The 23,210-nt window shown below is 49.1% G+C and overlaps 8 protein-coding genes across 8 annotated transcripts in view; 6 read left to right on the forward strand and 2 right to left on the reverse strand.

Moving 5' to 3' along the window:
• The first annotated feature begins 109 nt into the window (after positions 1 to 109).
• Positions 110 to 3,446, forward strand: F4813DRAFT_205154 (uncharacterized protein). Its single transcript, XM_049239592.1, has 2 exons — positions 110 to 408; positions 459 to 3,446. Exons 1-2 carry the CDS (start codon positions 229 to 231, stop codon positions 3,066 to 3,068), a joined length of 2,790 nt encoding a protein of 929 aa, XP_049096550.1. The 5' UTR covers positions 110 to 228; the 3' UTR covers positions 3,069 to 3,446.
• A 1,690-nt stretch (positions 3,447 to 5,136) lies between these two features.
• Positions 5,137 to 8,823, forward strand: F4813DRAFT_205180 (uncharacterized protein). Its single transcript, XM_049239593.1, has 2 exons — positions 5,137 to 6,171; positions 6,243 to 8,823. Exons 1-2 carry the CDS (start codon positions 5,470 to 5,472, stop codon positions 8,403 to 8,405), a joined length of 2,865 nt encoding a protein of 954 aa, XP_049096551.1. The 5' UTR covers positions 5,137 to 5,469; the 3' UTR covers positions 8,406 to 8,823.
• A 13-nt stretch (positions 8,824 to 8,836) lies between these two features.
• F4813DRAFT_370455 (uncharacterized protein) lies at positions 8,837 to 11,984 on the reverse strand. The gene is made up of 3 exons (XM_049244530.1): positions 11,733 to 11,984; positions 11,302 to 11,629; positions 8,837 to 11,251 (listed from the first exon to the last, which is right to left on the reverse strand). The coding sequence occupies exons 1-3, from the start codon at positions 11,829 to 11,831 to the stop codon at positions 9,042 to 9,044; spliced, it is 2,637 nt and encodes an 878-aa protein (XP_049096552.1). The 5' UTR covers positions 11,832 to 11,984; the 3' UTR covers positions 8,837 to 9,041.
• Positions 11,985 to 12,509: 525 nt separating this feature from the next.
• Positions 12,510 to 13,813, forward strand: F4813DRAFT_205206 (uncharacterized protein). Its single transcript, XM_049239594.1, has one exon. It carries the CDS (start codon positions 12,913 to 12,915, stop codon positions 13,486 to 13,488), a length of 576 nt encoding a protein of 191 aa, XP_049096553.1. The 5' UTR covers positions 12,510 to 12,912; the 3' UTR covers positions 13,489 to 13,813.
• Positions 13,814 to 14,189: 376 nt separating this feature from the next.
• F4813DRAFT_382600 (histidine phosphatase superfamily) lies at positions 14,190 to 17,196 on the forward strand (the record flags this gene model as incomplete). The annotated part of the gene is made up of 3 exons (XM_049245828.1): positions 14,190 to 15,582; positions 16,090 to 16,536; positions 16,625 to 17,196. The coding sequence occupies 3 exons, from the start codon at positions 14,190 to 14,192 to the stop codon at positions 17,194 to 17,196; spliced, it is 2,412 nt and encodes an 803-aa protein (XP_049096554.1).
• A 668-nt stretch (positions 17,197 to 17,864) lies between these two features.
• Positions 17,865 to 20,060, forward strand: F4813DRAFT_205257 (tripeptidyl-peptidase). Its single transcript, XM_049239595.1, has 3 exons — positions 17,865 to 18,962; positions 19,022 to 19,103; positions 19,162 to 20,060. Exons 1-3 carry the CDS (start codon positions 18,140 to 18,142, stop codon positions 20,000 to 20,002), a joined length of 1,746 nt encoding a protein of 581 aa, XP_049096555.1. The 5' UTR covers positions 17,865 to 18,139; the 3' UTR covers positions 20,003 to 20,060.
• A 1-nt stretch (position 20,061) lies between these two features.
• On the forward strand, positions 20,062 to 21,314 carry F4813DRAFT_205697 (uncharacterized protein). Its single transcript, XM_049239597.1, has 2 exons — positions 20,062 to 20,670; positions 20,731 to 21,314. The coding sequence occupies exons 1-2, from the start codon at positions 20,191 to 20,193 to the stop codon at positions 21,151 to 21,153; spliced, it is 903 nt and encodes a 300-aa protein (XP_049096556.1). The 5' UTR covers positions 20,062 to 20,190; the 3' UTR covers positions 21,154 to 21,314.
• F4813DRAFT_205317 (FAD/NAD(P)-binding domain-containing protein) overlaps positions 21,171 to 23,210 on the reverse strand; it is a 2,418-nt gene continuing 378 nt past the window's right edge. Inside the window, exons 2-4 of the mRNA XM_049239596.1 lie at positions 22,480 to 23,035; positions 22,352 to 22,415; positions 21,171 to 22,297 (exon numbers count right to left, since the gene is read on the reverse strand). Of these exons, the coding sequence (XP_049096557.1) occupies positions 21,614 to 22,297; positions 22,352 to 22,415; positions 22,480 to 23,035 (1,304 nt within the window). The 3' untranslated portion in view covers positions 21,171 to 21,613. The remainder of the gene's footprint in view (positions 22,298 to 22,351; positions 22,416 to 22,479; positions 23,036 to 23,210) is intronic.

The raw sequence follows: 23,210 nt of genomic DNA on the forward strand, positions 1-23,210 counted from the left end.
ATTTTTGATCCACTAATGCTACCCCACAAAGTACAATGTATGCAGTACTTTAAGTAGTGCCGCTTAATTCTCGGGTCGGTTCTTTTCATATCCAAGCCCGACTTTGCAACTTTTTTATATTTTTTTTTAATCTCCAAGAGGTACATATGAGCAGTTCACACTACAACACAGTCTATTGCTGTCGCCGGTGACAGCCTCTCAATTCTAGTTGCGCCGTTATAAGTAAATATGGCTTCTCACTTTCAAATTCAGAAGCCATACGTGATAGCTACGTTACCCCGGCCCTTCGATCCGACCACAGGTCGCTACGTTGTTAGTGAGGTTTATGGATGCGCACCCGGTTCGAAGAAGAGGAAGCGCCACGAGCTTGCGGTGGGAATTGATGGAGAAGCTATCAATATTTATAATGTAAGAATGCCATAGTATAACTATGCGCTCAAAGTATTAACACTCTATAGGTTTCTTCTGCTAGACTTGTCACTTCATATCCGGTCCCTCCCCAGTCCCTCTTCTCGTGTCCGATAGCTTCCGTTCGGCGCAAAGTAGAAGAAACACAAGAGACTTCAAGATATACGTTCGCAGCCACCAAGGAGTCGCATCAACACAAGATAATCCAATTCAAGGACCACGTGGATGTATCTGACAATATACACTCCACTGCTAGATCAACATTGCTTGATCCAGGCCAACCAGTTATATGTGTTGTTCCTACTCTCGCGCCGGCTGCGCAAGAGCTAGCTGGCTATAATACGTCAGATGATGGGCTTCTTGTTGTGCGCACAGACGGGAAAATCACTTATCTTGACGCCGAAACATTACAGAAGAAATGGGATTCGTCACCCGCATTATTGTATCAGGAGCTTCCGGGAGCTTCAAAAACGGATTTCAGAATTGACTTTTGCTATCCCGTACCGCTATCAGATCTTATTCACGGCATATTCAAGGGCGATGGTGGCGCCTTGAGCGTCTTCCCTGAAATCAAGCAAAACGTAAGCGCGGATGCCGAAGTCTTGGCTCTCATCTCGAGTCACGGCTCAAGCAGACAGCAAAGTCGTCATCTTCATATCGTAGCTGTTCTACCACCGTCCCAAAGCTCGACTGGTGCCCACCGCCAGGGTATTGTCCAGCTCCATGCTATTCCGATACCGTCGTTCGTCAAAGAAGAAGCCGGTGCAGCCTCGTACCGTCTCGATCTTCGATCCGGAAGCCTACTTGAGTTGCGCGGCTCTACGTTCACCATGTATGACCTAACGACCAGCCTTCCGAAAGTCACATCTACAATGGAGCTCATGGGGACAACATCTTTCCTACGCCTTAGTAAAACCTCGCTGCTTTGCACCACGCCCACTCGTCTTAGTATCTATAATCCGGTCTATCGGTCTCTCCAAAATTCCGTCCCTGTCGATCTCGACACCGGTACGGACCTGGCAACCTGTTTTCTCGCTGCTTACTTCTCTCGCTTGGAACTCGCAGTTGCTATTGTCGATACCAATTTAGTCGCCATCCAACTGGAAGCCCCAATCCTGCGAACCAGAAAACGCCGTGCTGAGGGTCTTTTGATTGATTCGATCGGACGCGGCGTACAACTCACTAAACGGCCCTCGGTTCGCGATGCCTATGGAGAGACGGACACGTCTATATTCTCCAATTATTTGCCGGGTTCTATCAGAGGTGAATATTGGGAATCGTGGAAGATAGACGAGGCCAAAGCCGACGCTCTTCTTAACGCAAATGACATCCGTGGCCTCGAAAAACTATTAGCTCAGAAGTTCGGTATTCAAGTCCAGAACGAAGCCCGTGCACCGAGTAGCATGAACGAGGAGGAGCCAGCTTCGTCCAAAACTAATACGACCTCTTGGACATGGCCGAAAACGAGGGCGGGGTACCCTCCTGCAGATAGAAGATGGATTCTATATGCTATCAGTCGAGCTTTTCAGTGGAACGACACCTTTCCGGATGACCCGACAATCCCTCGGCTTATTTGTCAGTTGCCACAGAGCGATATCATCAATTATCTTGTAGACGCTGGTCATCTGACCCTATCTAATGTGAAGTCTGCGCTCCGCAGACAACTTAGAGATGATGAAAAAGCGGATTCATTCCTAGCCGAGCAAATCGTCCTTCGGCTTGCTGATGTCGACCCTTCTTTAGAACTCCTCGTCGCTTATATATCGGCCACTAACCTTGGAGCGGTGGAATTGCTCCTTGCTGTGCGAACAATCATGAGGAGTCTGGAGCTAGTCCAAGATCCGAAGAAGCCGCCCCCGAAATTACTTACTAATGGTTCAACTGACGAAGCGGAAGTGAACGGAGAAGGCGAGGCCGAGGCCGATTGTCAAAATATTGGCATGGAACTGGACGATCTCGAGGATGAGATTCAGAAGACAGTGACGTATCTTAATGAAGATGCGGGCGTCCGCGGCAACGGACTAAGCGTAGCCTTTGCGAAGCTTGGCAATTGCCCAGGCATTTCTATGATCAAATCTCTACGAGTCACATTCAAACCGGAAGAGATTTTGTCTCTCATCTACCTCCTTCGGGTTGAGTTGGTTAGGGGGGCGTGGACGTCTCGCTACCTTGACACGACCGATTTTGAAAGAGATTCGACTCTTGACGCACCACCTGACGGCATCGTTAGGCTCCTCGCGGATCTGCTGGGACGCTGTGTAGACTCGATAGGTCCTGGCGGTTGGCTTTTGAACGATGCGATACTTTCAGGTGATGAGACAGGAGATTTCATTGCTTCGCTTAAGCTCGAAGTTAGCGCGGCCTTGGAAGGACTAGAAGATGTAGTCTACCTCCGTGGTATTATTGGCGAGGCGGTGAAGTATTGCGAAGCGGCGAAGAAGCCCGAGATGGGGGATGTGGTGGACAAGACGAAGCCCATCCTTTTGCACATAAAAGACTCCACTGCTCAGGCGTTGCCTCTAGGCCTCAAGACAAAGGATCGAATTTCAAGTCAAAAAATTGTATCAGGCGGTGAGATCATGGAGAGATCTCAGAGAGAGACTGGCCACCTTAGGAGTCAGCAGGTCGGCCACTATTCGTTGGAAAGGATTGCTATATGAAGCTTGTCAAGTCCGGCCAAAACTCATGTACGTACAGGCTATTGTGTATTATCCGATCACGTCGACACTCTAGCAGGTGTGGGAATTATCAGCATTGAAGGTTTAGCTTTCACCTCGTTTCTAGCACTATCTATATCTATTGGGTATATTAGTTAATCCTCCCCCTTCCACCTCTGGCATAAAACTCTAGCCTACCTATTCTATAAATTCGATCACGGTGTCGCTTAGCTCAAGAATGCAATTCCACCGGGTTCCCTAGGATGTAATTAGCAGCATGCATATTAAACATAGCACCCTCGTAGTTGTCGTCAGTACCTATCCTAACCGACTACAACCATCTTGGTCACCTCACTAAATTCGTATGTGCTTATGCCAGAATTCGGAGCCGCATCTCGACCATTTTCTGTGTACCTAACCCAAGCGTGTTTCTTAACGGCACTACCCTCGGGCGCTCGTGGCACCTATCCCGGCACCTATCCCGAGTCTTAGGCTTGGGGAGAGGGGGGGTAATCAATGGGTTCGGGCCTCAGGAGTTTGATCCACTACTATCCTGACGACTTGTTTGTCCACACTTGCTCGCCCCGTCTCGTGCAACACTCTCGGTCCCCCTATGATATATCCTTAGCGTAAACTCCAGAGAGTGCGTGCAACGACGCTAACGTATCTCGCCGCGCCGACAACGTAGACATATCAGACCGCAGCATATCTATAGATAACCCTAACACCGCGATCGGAAGGAAACAAGCATAACGTCGGTCAACTAACGAAGTATAGTAAGTACAATACATTAAACTCGAGAAAATACACACTATCAATACACACCATCGCAAGGCGACCTACAAAAGCCATACAAAAAGGGCGGCTTTCTTTATGCAGTATAGACATCACGCGGTTAACGCAGCGAAATGCCGTCCTAGGTATAATCCGCATACGATTGGGCATCAAGTGACGAGGGTCCTGCATGTAGATCGTACTAGAGCCTCGCCTTGTTCTATCTCGGCTTGCCTCACTCTTCACTTTTGCATAGCAATACATAGCTAGCTGTTAACTAACGGCCTAAGGCCATGAAGTATAAGCCACCGACTTCCTTATGTACGATAGACGAAGAATTGCCCGTGGAGAAAACGGTTGCGGATTTAGCCTTGTCGCACTGATGAACTTATAACCTAACAAGAGCTAAATCATGTACATGGATCTGGGAACTCTACAGGTTAACGATGCTATTTGCTGACGGAATATGGAGAAGTGGCTGTAATAGAAAAATCCCATGCAGTCATGCTCCCATATGTTACATAGGATAGATCTTCCAAACGAGGTGGCGCAGAGAATGGCCAGAGCCTAGCAGTACGAAGAAAGGTGGAGGCAAGAGAATAGAGGAGCCATCCGGAACTCCCCTACAAGGATGATGGCTAGAAATAGGCCATGATTAGACAGCCCTGCAGCCCTTGTGGATCCTGGACCCTGGACCACAAGGACCACAAGTTATGATGACATGTTACATGTTATGCCAATTCTCATCAGCTCATACGTCACTGTCTAACCGGGCCACCTTCACGATAATTCTATGAATTCTATGTATTCTTCATCCACGGCCTTCGTGATCAAGGGGGAAATCGGTACATGCTCTTTCCAGGTAATCTCCTGTCTATCGAATGTAACTCTAAGAATATCTTATAATAGATTTCTCAACGGTCGTGATCGGTGTTTCGTATACATATTGTACAACAACAAATAACCCTGGTCTAGCCGAGGGGAATTATTATTCTTCGTTTTGCCATTCGTGATGATAGTAGCAATTCCCCAAGGCACGAATCAATAAATTACCTAAGACCGGAATATTGAATTATTAAATCGTTGTTTGCCGTAGAAATGTTTACTTTCCTACTTCGACGTCGGACAAAACATATCTATATGCTGTACTTTTTCGTGTCAGCAGTTTTAAATATCTTTAGGTAGTTACACCAGCAAACACATTTTTCGAAGACTTGGGCTCCGCAAACTTGAACTAGTCTTAATTAACAGGCTTAACTAACAAGTTTAACGTTTAACGTTTAACGATTATTAACGAGTGGCCTAAAACCAAGACGAGCTTGGCCCCGAAGAGACCCATGTTTTCCTATGTAGATACCTAGGTACCTAATGTATACACAAACACTAGCTCAAGTCTAATAGTAGGTTAACCAACCGAACCGTCGCCAACAAATCCTACTTTCACTCTAAACGTCCCTTATTATTCTTCACTATTAATTCTTTCCCCTACGCAAATTCGGTACAACATCGTCTCATTTCACTCGCTTCTCTCGCCCACTTGAAATATTACAACGTTGCCTTCATACGGAACAGTCCTCAAACCAAAGGGACTCTGTTCCCGTCTCTCTATATCATACACGCACTGCTCGCGATGACAGCTGGCAATCCGAGAGATGCGCCGTCGTTAAGTGGTGCCCCTAGTATGCGTATCTCGCCCGCCAACATCGAACAAGTCGATGTGCTCGCGCGAAAGCTATACAAGCGAGCGCGAGCAAACCCCGAGCTTGAGGAGGTAGCAAATGCAGTGCGCAGTCTGCATGCGGTCCTAAAGCATCTAAAGTTCGAGACTGAGGATCCAGGATCACTACTTAATGTTGACGGCAATGCCGTATATACGCGGCAACTAACACCTATTCTCGAGGACTCGGAGTTCGCGCTTAAGCAGCTAGACACCATACTCGATAAGAAATATGGAAGAGGCAGCAATGAAGGAAGTACTGATAGTATTAGTAGAGGAATGCAGATGGACGGAGAGAAAGGCTGGACGGTTTTAGAAAGCCGTGAGCGCGACATGATTAATTTAATTCACACGAAGCTCACAAATCAAAAATTAAATATCGACTTGTTCCTCGATACCGTCCAACTTCACAACCCTTCTAAATCTCGTCACCTAGTCGATACGAATAGCGCCAATCTCGACTCTATCAAGGACAAGGTAGATTTCATCGCATCTCGCATATGCCAGCGAACGAATTCAAATTTGAGCGACGGGAACGAAGATGAGCTTTGGGAGCAATTTCGAGATGAGCTAGAACATGCAGGTTTCTCTAAGGATGTGTTGCGTAAAAATCAGGTTAGCCAACCCCCTTCATTGTTCAAACCCTCCAATCCAGTATAACGAGACTAACATGCGTTATGCATCAGGACGTCATACGAGCCTACATCCGCCAGTTAGACAACCAACTCAGCGCCAACGGCGGCAGCACCCCTTCTGTGCGGGGACTTCTGGAGTATTACCGCCCTCGAGGTGATGATGGGCTACAAATCACTCCGTACCCAACGAACCCTACCCCGGCCGATTTCAGCCCGGGGGGATTGCAGCCCAACATCGACGAGGAGAAGCTATTTCCGTCGATGAGGATGAAGCGTTTGGAAGACGAAGACAATAACAACAAAAATACCGAACGGCAAATATCGAAACCGCCCAGCATGTCAGATTATCCTACGAATTTCTCTTACGATCGCCACTCATCGGGCGGCGATGAGTCAACGGCGCTCATGTCCACGAGAGAGCTCATGGCGTTTGACAAGCAGTCTAACATGGCTCTCGCGATGGAAAACATGCACTTACAGCAACCACCGAACCCGGCCGGCTCAAATAATCACATGTCTATCTCCCCCACACTTCATTATCTTCCCCCTTCGGCCTCTCAGCCTGCCTTACCGTCTTCGGCCCCGCAAACCGCCCCCGAACCATTCGGGACCCACCTGCACCGCCCCCCTCCTCTTCCCTCAGCTTCTGTCAGCTCACCACCGACCCGCCGCCCGAATTCTGTATCTGTAGCCGAGGTAAGCCAACAGCAGCAACAAGCTCTCGTGACTTCGACGCAGCGGAATGCACGGCTAGCGCCTGATAGCAGAGGCCGCGAGATCCCGCTCGATGCCAAGTGGACTCGGATCTCACGACGCTTGGTCTCGCCCGAGGTGCTGGCTGGTGCTGGGGTACGGTACGAAGCACGGCCAGATTTTGTGGCTGTACTGGGAGAACTAAGCCGGGACGAGGTAACCTACTTTGCTCACCGGACTACCGAGGTGCGTGCTGCGAGGGGTCGGCGAACTAGTAATACGCCTGCTGCGGCTACTGTGATAAACGGCGGTGGTGTGAAAGGAAGGAAGGTTGATGATAAGTATCATCCGGATAAGTATCGAAACTGGGACGTTATCGAAGCAGAAAAGCGGCAGCGGCAGCGGCAGAGACGGAAAGAAGGAAATAAGAACAGCCATGGTACGGATAGTGACGACGATACCGACGAAGACGGCGTAACTTACATCGTCAATAACCGTAATCGGCGACGAAAGGGGAGTACAGCTAGTACGGTGAGCGCGCTCTACGATTCGAGTAACGACTCAGAATCATCGGATGGGGAAACAGACTCCGATGACAGAGACCAAGAATCACACGGTTCCTCATCGTACTCTCAATCATATCCACGCTCCAGCTCGTATCTAGATGATTACCATCATTCCCGCTCACAGGCTCATCGGCGCAGCTCTACCATACCCTCGACCTCACGCAAGTGCGATGACAAAGCGCACTCTCAAGCTAAAGGCAGAGTGAATGGCGACGCCACAGACGGGAACGAAAGGGGTGCTAAGACTTACCCATTCATCGTGTCACCGCCATCCTCTACGATCGGGAAGGACAAGGGCAAAGACAAAGACACCGGCACTGGTACTAGCCCAGCTGCCACTACAAAGCCGAAGCCTATTCTTAAGAATAAGAACGATGACCCTCACGTGCGAATCGATCCCAACCCTCAAATTATTGAGGAAGGCTCCAGCTCTCTACCGCGGAGCCTACCTTCATATCGACGGAGCGAACGGGAGCGTCGGGAGCGAGATAAAGACAGAAATCGAGAGAGGAGTAAAGACAGGGATAGGGATAGAGATAGAGAAAACGACCGTGATCGTGATCGTGATCGTGATCGTGAGAAGAGATATCGCTCGGACAGGTACACAGCAGGAGGGAGAGAAAAAGAACGATATGGGGATCGCGATCGTGACAGAGACAGGGGGGACCGAACCCGAGATAAAGAATACTACTCAAACCGGGACCGCGACGAGGGCCGGGCTGAGTACCCGCACCGTCACCGCCATCGGAGCCACGGTCACCGATACCATTCATCAAGTGCTCCGAGGAAAGAGCGAGATCGCGAATATTATGACGACCACTATACCAGCAGTAGCAACCGGCCCCGAGAAGACCGTACCTCCAAGAAGAAGGCTCGAGACGAGACGATACGGGCCGTGGGCCTCGGGGGCGCGGCAGCTGCTATGCTAAGCATGCTGAGCGAGGCCGCACTATAAGGAGTCTACCAGAGAGGCATGTTTACATTTAAATTGAGAGAATTATGCGACAGATAAGTGAGGTTAAGGGTGGAGACCTTATAGTAGAAGGCGAAATGTAGGGAAGATGAGTCGAGAGATTGGGGATTGAGAAGACGGGGGGCTTGGTCAAACGAAGACAAAAACACATGCCAAGCAAGCAATCCTACTTGTAGTCGACGAGCTAGGTAGCTGGCCGGTTTCCTAGCTTTGCAACCTGAAATATGTATCACACGTACTCCATTCACTTTACAGAATCTGTAAGTAGCATTCTGCTTGGGAGTTAGAAAGATCAGGGTAGGGCAAGGGAGATATATTATCGATACCCAGTTGAACAGGCAAATATACAATTTTTTTTTAGGATAGGGAATCAAGGAGTTTCACTTCACGTCACCCTTTCGACTAACATGAAATTCATATGCATCGTCTCTGTTGCTACTGTAAAATAAGCCACAGCATGGCATTCCGCGTAGATGAGCTCTTGCTCTAGAACGCACTACTATTGCGGATGTGCTACGTTAAGTCCATATCCAACCCTCATCTGGCGATGCTAATACCCTGCCGAGAAGTTCATCGATTAGTCCTGACCCTCGTTTTTCGATCCGAGTATGAACGAGATCACCGGCGCCTAGTAGTCCTTTTTGCCAAAGGCTTTTGCGCATTACCATCTGACTTGCCATCTTCCTTTGCGAGAACTAAAATATCCTTTCCCTGGCTCTGCCCGTTGCCATCTATATCGCTCTGCTTGCTATCCGCCATCATCCGACCTACAACAGCCGCCCGATGCTGCCGGGCTTCGGGGTTGTCATACTCTAGCTGCGTGGCCCGAGGCGGGCTATCACCATTCTCTGCCCCATGGCTGCTATTTCCGCTCCCCTGCATGATCACCTTGTCTAGAAACCCGAAAGTAGTATTTGTACCCTGCATCGAGTCCAAGCGGGATGCTGAAGACTCGGCTCTTCTGAGATTAGATCTGGAACTGCTCATATGTGTTAACGATTCCACACTCGTGCTTGACGCCGTCGACACATTACTCGCCGCACGACCAAAGATCTCTCGCCTCCGGCGCTGTTGCCGCGGTGCCGGTTGCGGCTTCATACCGTCGCTCTCTTGAACCGTTTCGTCGCGAGCCATAAGAGAGTTTAATCGTTTGGACATCTCTTCGCGCTCTGCTGCTTTTGCCCGTTCAGCTTGTTGCTTCCGTTCTTCCTTCTCATCCTTTACTGTATCTTGGTGCTCTCGTAGGTGGGTAACGGAAGCATCGGAATCTTCGCCGCTTTCAGAGTCGCCTATTTCACCTCCAGTTGGGAAGCGTTTCAACTTGCGCGGTACCGGTGTAGCCTTCTGTGGTGACGGTGACTTGTTAAGTGTGTTTGAGGTCATCTCCGAGAGTGCCGTAGTGGTGGTTGAAGGCTCAAGGTCTGTACCTTCTGTACCTTCTGTTTGATGAGTAGGTGCTGTTTCGAATTTGGATTCGCCTGTTTTCTGCTCCTGAGCTGTCGCCCCCTCAGACATTGGGATATCATCATCGAAAGCTGTTGTATCGATACCACTTTTTATCGCTGGTGCTGGATGATTTGGCTTAAATTCGGTCTTAGACCTGAAGTCTGATTTTGATCCTCGGATGTTCCCCTTAGCCATATTCGTAGGCGCATTGCGCAACATAACGACCTGCTGAACGAGTGATGTGAATAAGAATTTATCCCATGGTACTAAACAACCCGTGGTAATGCATTGCCAAAGCCAGTCAGCATCGACCACGGGGATCTTGGACAGCACAGCAAAATCCAGCTTCTGTTTCCTTACGCCATCAAGAGAAGGGCATACTAGTATCGAACACCGGGCGTTTAATCGCTCTGAATATTTGGCGCCAAGTTGAACAATGGCCTTTTCCACCTGGTTTAATTGCTCGTTTCTAAACCCGGACGTACATATCATTAAATCACGGAAATCCTCAATAGGAAACCGCGGGAAAGGTTGTCCAAGCACGTGTTCACGCGGCTTAAAAAGGATCATATTATGGACACATCGCTCAATATAGAATTCGGTAACGATGTGCATTCCTTCTGGAATTTGAGGGTGAGTATCGGGCTGGGAGGTTTGAGGCACGATGAGATAGCGCCGATCCGGTGGCTCACCATGACGGGTTGAAGCGGCATCCTCGACAGACTCTGAGATCTGCCCATCATGAGACGAGATATGGTGGCGTACAACTTCCTGCTTGCTCCGAGGGAAACCGTGGACATAAAAGCGACATGAGGAAAATACGCCGCTATCAAGAGGCTGAATGCGACTGTTGGATAACTGTTGATCTTCAACGGCAGGATCCGCCAAGTCGGCCGCAAGAATAGGGGGCACACTGGCCGGACGCTCACTTGCGATGGTGGCAGCTGACTTAGACAGATCGGTCGACGATTGGCCAACGAGAATATCACCCCAAAGATTATCTCTTTGGCTGGTAAGCTTCATACTCGCAGTTTTCCTGAGCTTCCTCCTACTCTCGTCCCCCGGAGGAGCAGTCGCGCCGTCACGCATCCTCTTACCCAGAGAGGCTCCTCGTTTGAGCTCTCTTCTTATCCAGGCCCCTTTGCCCCGTTCATCTGCAGGTAATGTTGGGTCGTAGCACTCCTCATTAAGTATCATACCTCGCTCGATACTGTCGTGTAGCCACTCGATAGAGACGGTTCTTATCCCCCACTTCCGCGCGGCGACATACTTCTTTCCTTCAGGCTTGCAGACGATAAGATGGGTAACGCGCCGAGAAAGATCGCCAATATAATCGCCGCCGTTCGCTCTAACCTTGTCTTCTATCATGACACGGGTATCATCTTTTCTTGTCAGCGCCCCTAATCGCGGGTTCATTAGCTGGACAACTTACTATCCTCGAATCCAGTTAAGCAGCATATCAGTCTTGTCTTTTCTCTTTGCTCCTCGATCAGACTTTTGGGGATACCACCGCCTGTTTCGAAAGTCTTTAGCCTCCACTCCTCCTCCAAGGCAGCAAAGTCGAACTCCTTGTCTTCCAGCCACAGCCCACGCACAGCATCAACCCAGCCGGCCGCCATAGGCTTGATGTCAGGCCTCTCCCTTGCGACATGGCGATATTTAGCTGTGTCGTAGTCTCCGACGATAAGATGGGTTACATCTGGCGTAAGGTCGTACTTGTGGATACCGCCTAGATCGATAGTTCGCTGGGCAATTTCTGTCTAAACAACGACACGATTAGTCGAGACAAATTCAACCGAGAATGCATATATAAATATAAATGCCTATATAGGTAATTAATGTACATGATCAAGAATCGCTTACACGTAGGTCTGCCTCGATACTTGTGCAGCAAAGAACGAGCCCCCCAAAAGGCTTAGAGGGATCGAACGGTTTATCTGGCGTCGGAGAAGAAGAATCCATAATCAAGGTGCTTTACGGAAGCAAAGCATTGTAGCAACAGTTGACAGTTAAAAGTGTTAGGCGACTGATAAGGTGGTAGGGTAGGGTAAGTTTAAGATTAACAACTTCTTAATTAGGTCGCGTCAAAGTTTCTAAAACGGCTTGTAAAGTCGCGTCGCCTTTTAGGGTAGTCACCTACCTAGGTACCTATTATCACGTACCTTCCCCAGTGCGGGAATGTGCAGCCCTGGAGGTGGTCTGCAATTTTAGTGGCTGAACGCCTCTTGTCAGCCAGGTATAGTGGGTCTAGCTCGCTATTTCGATGCTCATCATCCATTAGGTACATTCTACATCCTCATTTCTCTCCTCCTTAGGTCACCACCTATACATAACACTACCTAGGTACCTAATGTAACATGTTCAATCTTCCAACATCGACTTCCAAGTAGTTACGTAGATCCGGCCTTACCTTGTCAGCTTTCATCTTGAATACAGACACGTCCTATATCCCCAACATACCCAATAACATTATAACATAGGTACCCAGTAGAAACACCCTACATGTATAACTTATACCGTCACTACGGGAATCTCCGCTCCGTCTCTGCCGCCATCCACCATTGCACGATATTTATTGTATTGTGTCTTGATATGGGTTGGGTACTTAATATATCCGTAAACAAGCTCAATAATCTCCTACCAAGCCACTCAGTCATAATATACATGAACGACTGCCCTAGCTTCTAAAAGCTTGTTTTGACTGTCGTGCGATGTACTACATGTTTACCCTTCATTTAAATAGCAACGTATCTGATTCGTCTGTTCTATCTGCTCTATATTAGGTACTCTGTCGTGACTCCTAAAGCCTTCATCACGTATTATATATGGCTGCTAGTCTGCCTCCTACATCATATTATGGAGCCTCCCCGGGTGCACAACATCTGATCGTACATAATGCCGGGTAGGATATGCTCGCCGCTAGCCCTTTGAACTTATAAGCATCCTGTCTTGACATTTATCAAACCATACTGACATTAGTTCCTCAAAAAGGGGGAAATCAAACTTCAATAATTATAACAACAGCCCGTTGTCGTAGTTCATCATGCCTCGTTATACGCCTTCCTCTCCATCTTCATCTCAGACTCCACGTCCCCGTTCATCGTCCTGTTCCCGGTGTAACACTTCCACGAATACCAAGCAGAGACGCCAACGGTCTCGATCACCATCACACTCAGATGAAAGGAAAGACGTATTAAAAACATCATTAGTTTTTCTCGGTGCCGTCGGAGCTGCTTCGTTAGCCGCTTCCAGGTTTTGGCCCAAGGGCATACTTTACGGCGAAAAAGAATCGTGGGCACAGGAAGCAAAAGAGGAAGTTAAGCATGCTCTAGGTGGAAACAAGCCAGACAACATAGAAAACCGGAGAAGAACTCGAAGCGCTAGCCATGGTAGCGGGGGCTCCAGACGCCGGCAACCGCCTCGGGTTGAAATACGAGACGAGATAGTCGCCGCGAGACCCGGTGATCATAGTATGTACGCGAATACCGGCCGGACTCGGCAATATGATGACGCAGATGGTGATCGCGGTAGGCGATACCGTTCCGACCCCGGAGAGAGAAGATTCAACAACGAGCCGAGTAGATTAAGGAAACCCCGAGCTTTGTATTCCGATATATAAGCTCAGTTACGACGTTCGGAAGGGGGTAGCTAGGTTTATGCGCATAACGATTAACGAAATTAGTTTCTTTACCAACATCAATCAAAGTATCATGAAAGCAGGCACGAGATATACTCATTTCATCCGATGAGACTCATCTTGTCTATAACGTACAGGGGTAGGGTTCTAATGATATGTGATGTTACAATTGTCTGAAGGTTTTCCATAGCATCACATACCATATATACCCCTTATAAGATCTGTATGTAAAAGCATGGATGTATAGGTGGTCGTGTGTTAAACACTTGATGCTCGGACTCCATAAAGTGATCAAGGACAAGTCCACCGCCTAATAGAAGCTTCGGGTTTAATTGGTCAGTATATCGGAGCATACTTGGTAGTATACATACACTAATGCAGGGCCGAATAGGCAAAGCAGTCTGTCAAGAACCAGGAACAAAAGATGGCTCGTTAGTGGCCGCTGAATCCCTATCCAATCCATGTCTAATGACGCTAACATAATATTCGCTGGTCCTGGATCCTCCTCATCATCATTCATCGTCATCGGCCATTATGTAAAATGAGACAAGCAGTTGTCCAAGTACCTAACCTAGATCAATCATGCCGGGGTGGTCTGAGGAGGGATAAAAAAGAAGACTCTGCCTCTCTTCCATAGCCTTAACTGGTTTCCATCTGATACCGCGCATTCTACGACAAACACAATGACATCGTCATTCGTTGGAGACCTGCTTCGGCTCAGTGCGCTCGTTCTTCCAATCCTTCAACCATGTTCTGCCGCGTCTCTCTATTCCACATATAAATTCAACCCTCTGGAACATCTTGGCGGCGTAGCCCCGTACTTCGAGCCCCAAGACCCGGCGGCGTCGCCGTCGTCTCCACAGGGTTGCTCAGTGTCCCGAGCAGTCTATCTCTCTCGCCACGCTGCAATCTACGCTAACGACTACGACTATGAAGCGTACATCGACCCGTTCGTATCCAAGCTGGAAAACAATACCGCAGTCGACTGGAGCAAGGTCCCAGCGCTCAGCTTCCTCGCCAGTTGGACAGCCCCGCTGACGGACGCAGAACAAGAGCTGTTGACTCGCGTGGGTAGACTAGAAGCGGCACAACTTGGCGTAACGCTATCTTTCCGGTATCCTAGTCTCAGGCAGCCGTCTCGTATATGGACATCCTCCGCCGAGCGCACTGAAAAATCCGCCGAGTCGTTCGCGAGGAGCCTCGAGCTGAATGAGGACGGAATCAACGTCGTGAGCATTTACGAATCTGAGGAAGCCGGCGCGAACAGCCTCACGCCGTACAAAAGTTGTCCGGCCTACTCGTCGTCGTTTGGCAGCGATCAATCAGCAGTCTATCTCGAAAAGTTCACCAAGCCCATAATAGCAAGATTGAATACGATAGCCCCCGGGTTTAATTTCACGGCCAACGACGTGTATGGTATGATGGAACTGTGCGGGTACGAATCTGTTATTCGTGGCAGCTCTCCATTCTGCGACCTGGGCCTCTTTACGCCAGACGACTGGCTTGGCTGGGAATATACGGCAGATATCATGTACCACTACAACGTGGGATACGGTAATCAGATCTCCGGCGTCGTAGGGTTACCTTGGCTTAATGCGTCGGCAAGCCTACTTCTGGAAGAATCGTCTGGGAAGCAAGACATCTTTGTTAGCTTTACTCATCGAGAGTTGCCTCCTATGGTCTTTGTTGCCATGGGTTTGTTTAACAACTCCGAGTTCAGCGGAGGCGAGGCCACTATTAATGATACGATGCCGCTAGACCGTATCAACCACCGGCGCGCGTGGAAAAGCTCGCACGTATTGCCTTTTCTGAGCAACGCGGCTATCGAGAAGCTGAATTGTTCGGGCAGTTATGGCTACGAAGATGGTGATTACTATCGGATACTCGTGAATAGTGCGCCTCAACCATTGCCCAACTGCGCCGATGGGCCGGGTACGACTTGCTCGAGGGCGGGATTCGAACAGTATCTTGAAGAACGAGTCGATATGTTCCAAGGGTTTTCTGAGAGGTGCGGAGTGGACTACGGTAACTCGACTGATATCTTATCAATTTATACGGATGCGGGAGTAGGTAACGGTACTGCTGTTGGGAAGAGGTATAAAGCGTTCTCGTGAGAGATGTTTGAAAAGGTAGCTACATAGGTACCTAAGGTACAGGTAATTTAATGTATATTCAATAATAGAGCTATACGTCGATATGAGATTATTGTGAGATTATTTGTTGTTGAAGGTTAGATTGAATTACCTATTACCTAGGTTAGGTAAGTACCGTCCCAGCAGCAAATATATTGTACAGGTAAATACCCCACAATCCAAGAGCTACTTCCAAAGGTATAATTACCTACCTAAAGTACCTCCTTCCAACATTGAGGTGTTGGTACGTTCCTATTCCTACATGTAGAGAGATGTACAAACGGGCCCGGTACAAATGCATTATCAGTAAACTTCTAAAATCGAAACTACTTCCAATTCAACTATTATATGTCAGCATGTAGCAAGTAAACAGTCGACAACAGGCAAACAAAATGTAGCCGCCAAGTTACAATACCTAGGTACCTACTTTAGATCAGTATACGGCACGTAGCGCAATTATATTCACCAATTCACGATTCACGATTCACGATTCACGATTCACGATTCACGATTCACGATTCACGATTCACGATTCACGATTCACGATTCACGATTCACCACGCAACGAACGCGCAAACCATGGCGCCGCTAACATCTATCGAAGAGTTCAAGCAGCTCTTAAGTTCTAGCAACAGGGTCCTGGCCCTCTGCGGTGCCGGTCTATCAGCAGCCTCTGGACTCCCAACCTTTCGTGGTGCTGGCGGTCTATGGCGCAATCACGAGTCCACTTCCCTCGCCACCCCGACGGCCTTTAAGAAAGACCCAGTCCTTGTTTGGTTATTCTACGCATGGCGTAGGCATATGGCGCTAAAGGCGAATCCCAACCGTGGCCATTATGCCCTTGCCGAGTTGGCCAAGAAGAAGGACAACTTCCTGTGCTTGACTCAGAACGTTGATGGTAAGCCTACATTCCCAACCGTGGCGAAGCTTTATATCATAAAAATGTATCACGGTAAGCCTCTAACGATACGATCTCGTTGTCTTAGGTTTGTCGCCACGCGCTGGACATCCTGAATCTAAGCTTCGACTCCTTCATGGGAGCATCCTTGATAACAAGTGCTTCAACGACGATTGCGACTACATCGACCGGAATAATCTAAACGACCCCGTGTGCCCGGCTCTCGCTCCCGCCGCCGAGGACTACCCTCCTGGCCAGACTCTTCCTTTACTTGATCCTAACGTTCCCGTACCGCCCATTAAGGTCGAGGATCTCCCGCATTGTCCGAATTGCAAGACGGGCATGCTTCGACCCGGCGTCGTTTGGTTTGAAGAACCTCTCGACGAACAGATGCTCACAGATGTTGACAGCTGGATCTGTCAAGGGCGTATCGATATTATGCTCGTGATTGGAACGGCGGCTGTCGTCTATCCTGCTGCAGGCTATGCGCACCAGGCTGTAGAACAGGGGGCTATTATCGCGGTAGTGAATCCCGACCCTGACTCAGCAGAAGGCCTATTGGAGGAAGATTTCTTCTTCCAGGGAGACGCTTCTGAACTCCTACCGAAACTCTTTGAGTGTGTTATCGGGAAGATAGATGAGAACGGGAAGGTGCTGTAAATCCACTAGATATGAGATGTTATTTTCCTATGATACCCCGGTTATAATGCGATGAGTATTGCGCAAGCGATATATAAACGCTTGGTTGATAGAGTCAAATATTCAGTCGTTATTAAGATATCACGTTTTAGTAAACTATCGAAACCTCGAGTAGTTAAGCAACAAAAGAGGTACTATTATTATAAGATACGATAGTAATTGTATACACGACAGCTGAAAGCACAGCTGGAATGAATAACAAACATATCGAAGAGCGGATAAATGAAGTTGGTACGTCGGTACGTCTACCTAGCTCCTTTCACGATCACCTTCCCATCAACAACTACTCGGATTATTCCATTAGCAGTAAATACGAAGTCGAACAACCATTCCCTGCTGATTATATGGTCTAGGTCGGCCGGTATGTAACACCGCATACTTGTAAATCACCTCAAACGAGCCCTATCTGCACACTCTACCCGCCCTTAGAACCACATTCCAAGGGTTAATATGCCGGTATGAGATCAGATCTCTCGTAACGAGGACCTTATCAGGCTATCACATCTAGGGCGCATAACTCAGATGCCACCCTCCTGCCGAATATAGCCTAGGTCGAGTAGCATTCGCAGAGGATGGGCGGGAGATCACCCCGGACTTGGCAAGTCGATACAACTCGAGTGGTGGGGACCTCAGGTTACGAGCCAGTCGGCATGGTTGGGAAGATGCCTTGATGTCGAACCCATGCAACGGTATGATCAATTGGTCGAGCATAGCATAGCACGCAATTACAATATGTAGAGATTTACTTACTTACTGCTACGTTAATGTTTATTAATTTACTCGCAGCTCCCCTCACGGAGGAGTAGAGGGGACTCGTTCGTTCTTCACCTTTATTTGGTAAGGGAGGGAAGAAAGCCACAACGAAAGACTCACCGTGCAAACCTTGGAGGAAAAAACTCTCACCATGCGTTCCCTTCTCCTCCTCTTCGTCTCGGCCGCGACGGCTAAGGTGATGGACAGTCTGAAATCCGTCCCTAAAGGCTGGGCAGAAGTTCGTCAGGCCTCTCCAGATGACTCCGTTACCTTGCGCGTTGGTCTCAAGCAGCAGCATGCGGCCGCGCTGGAGCAAGCGGTGATCGAGATTTCTACGCCGGGGCATCCAAACTACGGCATGCACCTATCGCGTGACGAAGTCCGGGCCTATACGGCACCGACGAAGAGGTCTGTCTCGTCGGTTGCCGATTGGTTAACCAAGAGCGGCGTCGAGTCCGCGGTGAATAACGACTGGATCACTTTCAAGACGGACGTGAAAACCGCAAATGACCTTCTTGGCGCGAACTTCGCCTGGTACCAATATGAGAAGGGTGGCAGTCCCAAGTTGCGGACGTTGTCGTACAGCGTCCCCGACGAGCTTGCAGGAAGCATTGATCTCATACAGCCGACCACTCGATTCGGCCAGCTCGGTGCCAAGAGGTCAACCATTTTTGACATGCAGCTCCTCGAGCCCGAGGAAGAAGCTGCCGTAAAGGCAGACATGGCTATCGATGCCGCCGACTGCAACACCTCGAGGATCACGCCCGCCTGTCTCAAGTCACTGTACAATATCAAGTACACCGCGCCCACCGAAGGAAACGTGGTTGCATTCAGCTCTTACTTGGAGGAATACGCCCGGTATTCGGATCTGCAGTCCTTCGAGAGCCAGTATTTGACGCAGGCCAAGGGCCAGAACTTCAGCGTCGAGTTGGTCAATGGAGGTCTAGATGACCAGAACAGCAGCGACGATAGCGGTATGTTGCGGCCCTTGTCAGAAATTGCCAGACTGAACATTTGCTAAACTTCTACGCAGGGGAGGCAAACCTCGATGTGCAATACATACTAGCCATCAGCAGCCCTATCCCGATCCGCGAATACAGCACCGGTGGTCGTGGGTGAGTTGTTAGCCATTTTTATAACTGTGGTTTAAACATAACTGACAGCTTATTGAAGACCGCTTGAACCTACGCATGACGAGCCTGGGCCCTCGTCGAACGAGCCTTATTTGGAGTTCTTAACGTACCTCCTCGATCAAGACGATTCTGCTTTGCCGCAGACACTCTCCACCTCCTACGGGGAGGAGGAGCAGTCGGTACCAGCAGAGTATGCGCTAAAAGTATGTAACATGTTCATGCAACTCGGCGCTCGTGGTGTGAGCGTGCTGTTTTCGTCCGGCGACTCTGGACCAGGTGATTCGTGCATAAGAGAATCGGACCAAGCGCCGTATTTCCAGCCCTCATTCCCCGCAGGCTGCCCGTACGTGACCTCTGTCGGTGCTACTTACAACGTTGCACCCGAACAGGGTGTGAGCTTTTCGAGCGGCGGCTTCAGCTCGCTTCACGCCCAACCGGCGTGGCAGGCGAACGCTGTCAATGGGTACCTGAAATCAATAGGTAAAACCTATTCTGCGTACTTCAACTCGTCCAACAGAGGCTTCCCCGATGTTGCGGCTCAGGGGAGTCGGTTTGTAGTCATCGACCAGGGCAGATCCGCGCTCCTATCGGGTACGAGTGCTTCGAGTCCCGTCTTCGCCGGTGTGGTAGCTCTCCTAAATGCCGCACGAAAGAGCCAAGGTCAGCCGCCACTGGGCTTCCTCAACCCGTGGTTGTACAACAACAGCGCCGCCCTGATAGATATAACATCCGGTTACGGAAGCGGTTGCTCGAGTAACTCGGCCTTCAGAAACGGAGCAAGGTGGAATGCCACCGCGGGATGGGATCCTGTTACAGGATTAGGTACCCCTGACTTTGGAAAATTACTCGCTGCTGCCGCCCCAGGAGTAGAGAACGCTTAAGAGAGATACACTCTAGGAGTCCTGTAAAAATGTATCTAACTTACCTAGAAGTAAATTAATTTATTTGCTAACCTTCGTCGTCGAATTCTGCTGCCTAAATCCTAACCGTGTTTCGCTGCGACAAGACAGGCAGATTATCAATATCTGGTTGGCCGAAACATACGGTGCTGAGGAGTCAAGTGAAGATCATGGTGGCTGTGCCAAGTAACCAAGAAGCACATCTGTACCGCATTCTGAGAGATAAAAACAAACCTCTTTGGCCTTTCGAGCTTGCAAAAAGCGCCCAGGAAATCTATGGTATTTTATCGACCCCATATATTGACTATAAGGATGCCATGGCTTTGAACAAGATCGAAATTCCGATTCCCCGCCTTCGCCCCTGGACAGGCGGCATTACTCTTTTTATTACACTCGTCGTCGCGGTTTTGCTTTATGCAGATATCTTGTCCCAACATGTCTACTTGATAGAATGGATGAGAGAACATGACGCCAGTTGGTCAGGCGGATTTGATATCTGGTTCGGAGAGGAACGCCTCCAAACATCTTGGCTACCTACTCTCTTGTACCGAGGCCCTCATCATCAGCTCGCTATCGCAGCGTCTATGGTGAATATTATTGTCAGCTTTCTAATAATGGGCCTCTTCGTTACCAGCGTTTACGTCAAGAAGGTTTGTCACTCTCCTAGTAATGCACCGACAGATACGAGGGCTAACATGCATCGATAAAAGAACTTTTGGCAGCACTGGCTTCTCCTTACTCTCTTTATCCCGACTATCACTCTTACTACTACGGCACTCCTCTATAACTTCATCGAGCATGGGATTACCGACCGTCTGGATACGTACAGCCTGTACGTAACAGCGTCTCATACAGCATATCCCCCGTACGGTAATAACTGGATGGATTTTGAAAGTTGGAGCTGCGGTCTAACGAAACTATCTATGCATGGGGATTCGCGTTCAGCCAAGTCTATCTGGGTGGATAACTGTCACCGGTCGCAGCTTGGTAGATGGCTTCTTTTAGCTTCATGGTTTCTCCTCTGTGCTACCATATTTATTTCTTGGTTTGCGTTCCGTGGGCTTCCCGGCTGGAGGGGAAAGTCGGAAGATGAAGATGAAGTTGAAGGCGAAGAAGGGAGACTTAGGCTTTAGAAGCCTACTCCATATTATTATGACGATTTGATGTAAAATGCCCCTCTCAATTCCAGTCTGGTTTTCTTTACTGCACGATTCACCCGGGCTTCTTCACTTTCTGGAAGCATGTTGGTCGTCTTTTTCATTATGGATCCAAGCTAGCTTCTGGGCATATATTATGTTATAAGGGGTATTCACTTGAATGCTCTTTAATTATCCACTATCAAGACTACTTTTCACGAATATGAGTTTTGGAATAGTAGCTAAGGTACTGACTGAATCTACTTAGTTACTCTTCTAGACGAGAAATATTCCGCATCTAAGCCTATTCGCGTATACTCAAGACAATGCAAGATGATACCATACAAGACGGAAATGATCATATGGGATGGAAAACAACCGAGGGACAAAGGAATTTGTTCTAGGCCTATCTATCACCCAGTTAGCACAAATTACTAGACAACTCGACGATTTTCTTCTAGTCCCAGTCTCCCGAACCCATGTTGACCGTAGAGTTTTCCACGTCTTTCTGCAGGTCATCGATGTTCCAGGGCTGGTACTTATAGCCAGGCGGATAGTTCGGCGGTACCGTGTCGACTTGGTCGAAAGGAATTCCCTTCCTAATAGTTTCGGCCATCTTCTCGTAGTTCTCGTATGCGTACTGCTCAGGGTCATGCTTCCAGATCCATCTCGGTAGCTTCGGCTGCGCTAGCTTTGGGTTGAGCTTAACTTTCTCCCAGTCGGTGTGCTGGAGAAGCTCTGCGTTGGTGAATCCCATCTTCTGCGCGCAGGAACATCGGATGAAGCGGAGACGCACATGTGTGCTTACTGCTTCTGGTACGTTTTGCTTTCCTCCAATCTGAAGGCAGGAAGCCAGCGAGACGGCATCTTCGATGGCTTGCGTAGCACCGTTGCCCGATGCGGGCAGGAAAGAATGTGCAGCATCGCCAATAAGAACCACACGGGCGCCTGGGGAAGCCCAAGTCGGTCGGGGATCGCGCCAGAATAGTTCAAAGTTGACGATGGTCTTGGAGGGTGTCAGCTTGACGAGCTCCTTGATTCTAGGGTCCCACGTGAGCGAGCCCAGCCCTTTGTCGATGTTATTTAATACATCGTCTGATTCGACGGTATGAGTCCAGCTTTCTTCCTCGGAGCCGGTAATCTGTACCTGATCAGCACGCCGAGCTGAGCGTTACTTTCATGCATCATCACCTACATCGTGGTTCATAATCCACACGCAGGTCTCCTGACGAATCAGGACCATAGCGTACATCCCGGGGCTAGCGAGTTGCAACTATTAGCCAAACAACGTCCGTCATGGGAAGCAATGGAAGCGCCACATACCCAAGCCATGTTCTGACCATTGGCTCGTCGTTGTTCGGTCCACCCATTTTCAAAAACTCCTTGAGCTTAGGGTTCTTGTCTAAGTGGTGTATTGGGAAAGCTGCTCGCCACATGGCTCTGCCGGCACTCATCGCTCTCACTTGCCCGCCTACCAGCTTTTGGCCCTTAGAACCTACGCCGTCCGCGGCGATTACGACGTCGGCTTCGAAGCGTTCGCCCTTGTCCGTCACGACGCCTGCCTTCTGACGTTCTTGATCCTCATAGTAGTCAACGACGCGCTGGCCGAATTGTATTTGAATTCCTTGCCTCTGGACTTCGTTTAGATACATCCGGTAGATGAGCGGACGCATCTGAAAAGCGCCGGGTGGCGTGTTCGGATCCATACCAGCCTGACGCAAACGCTCCGAAACCTTTAGTGGCGTTATCATCCGTTCGCCGACATGCTTGAAGGTCTCAATCCAGGCATTATTCATAGATATCAGCTCATACTCTTTCGATAGCTCGGGCCAGTGACGAAAGAACTTGGTAGCACTGTGGCCCATGAAGTACATATCGCCTAGATGGTGGCAAAAACAAAGTCATGTTCTCAGCGTATTGCAGGTATTTGCGCGCGGGGGGGGGGGGGGGGGGGCGTCTAAGTCCAGCTACATACCTGCGGTATTAATAAAATAAAGGGCCACAAAAATTCCCACCTTGGTTCCCATGGGCGGGCCTGAAATATCACCCGTTAG

The sequence above is a fragment of the Daldinia decipiens genome (genome assembly GCF_022478715.1).
Source record: "Daldinia decipiens strain CBS 113046 unplaced genomic scaffold F4813scaffold_36, whole genome shotgun sequence".
NCBI lineage: Eukaryota > Fungi > Ascomycota > Sordariomycetes > Xylariales > Hypoxylaceae > Daldinia > Daldinia decipiens.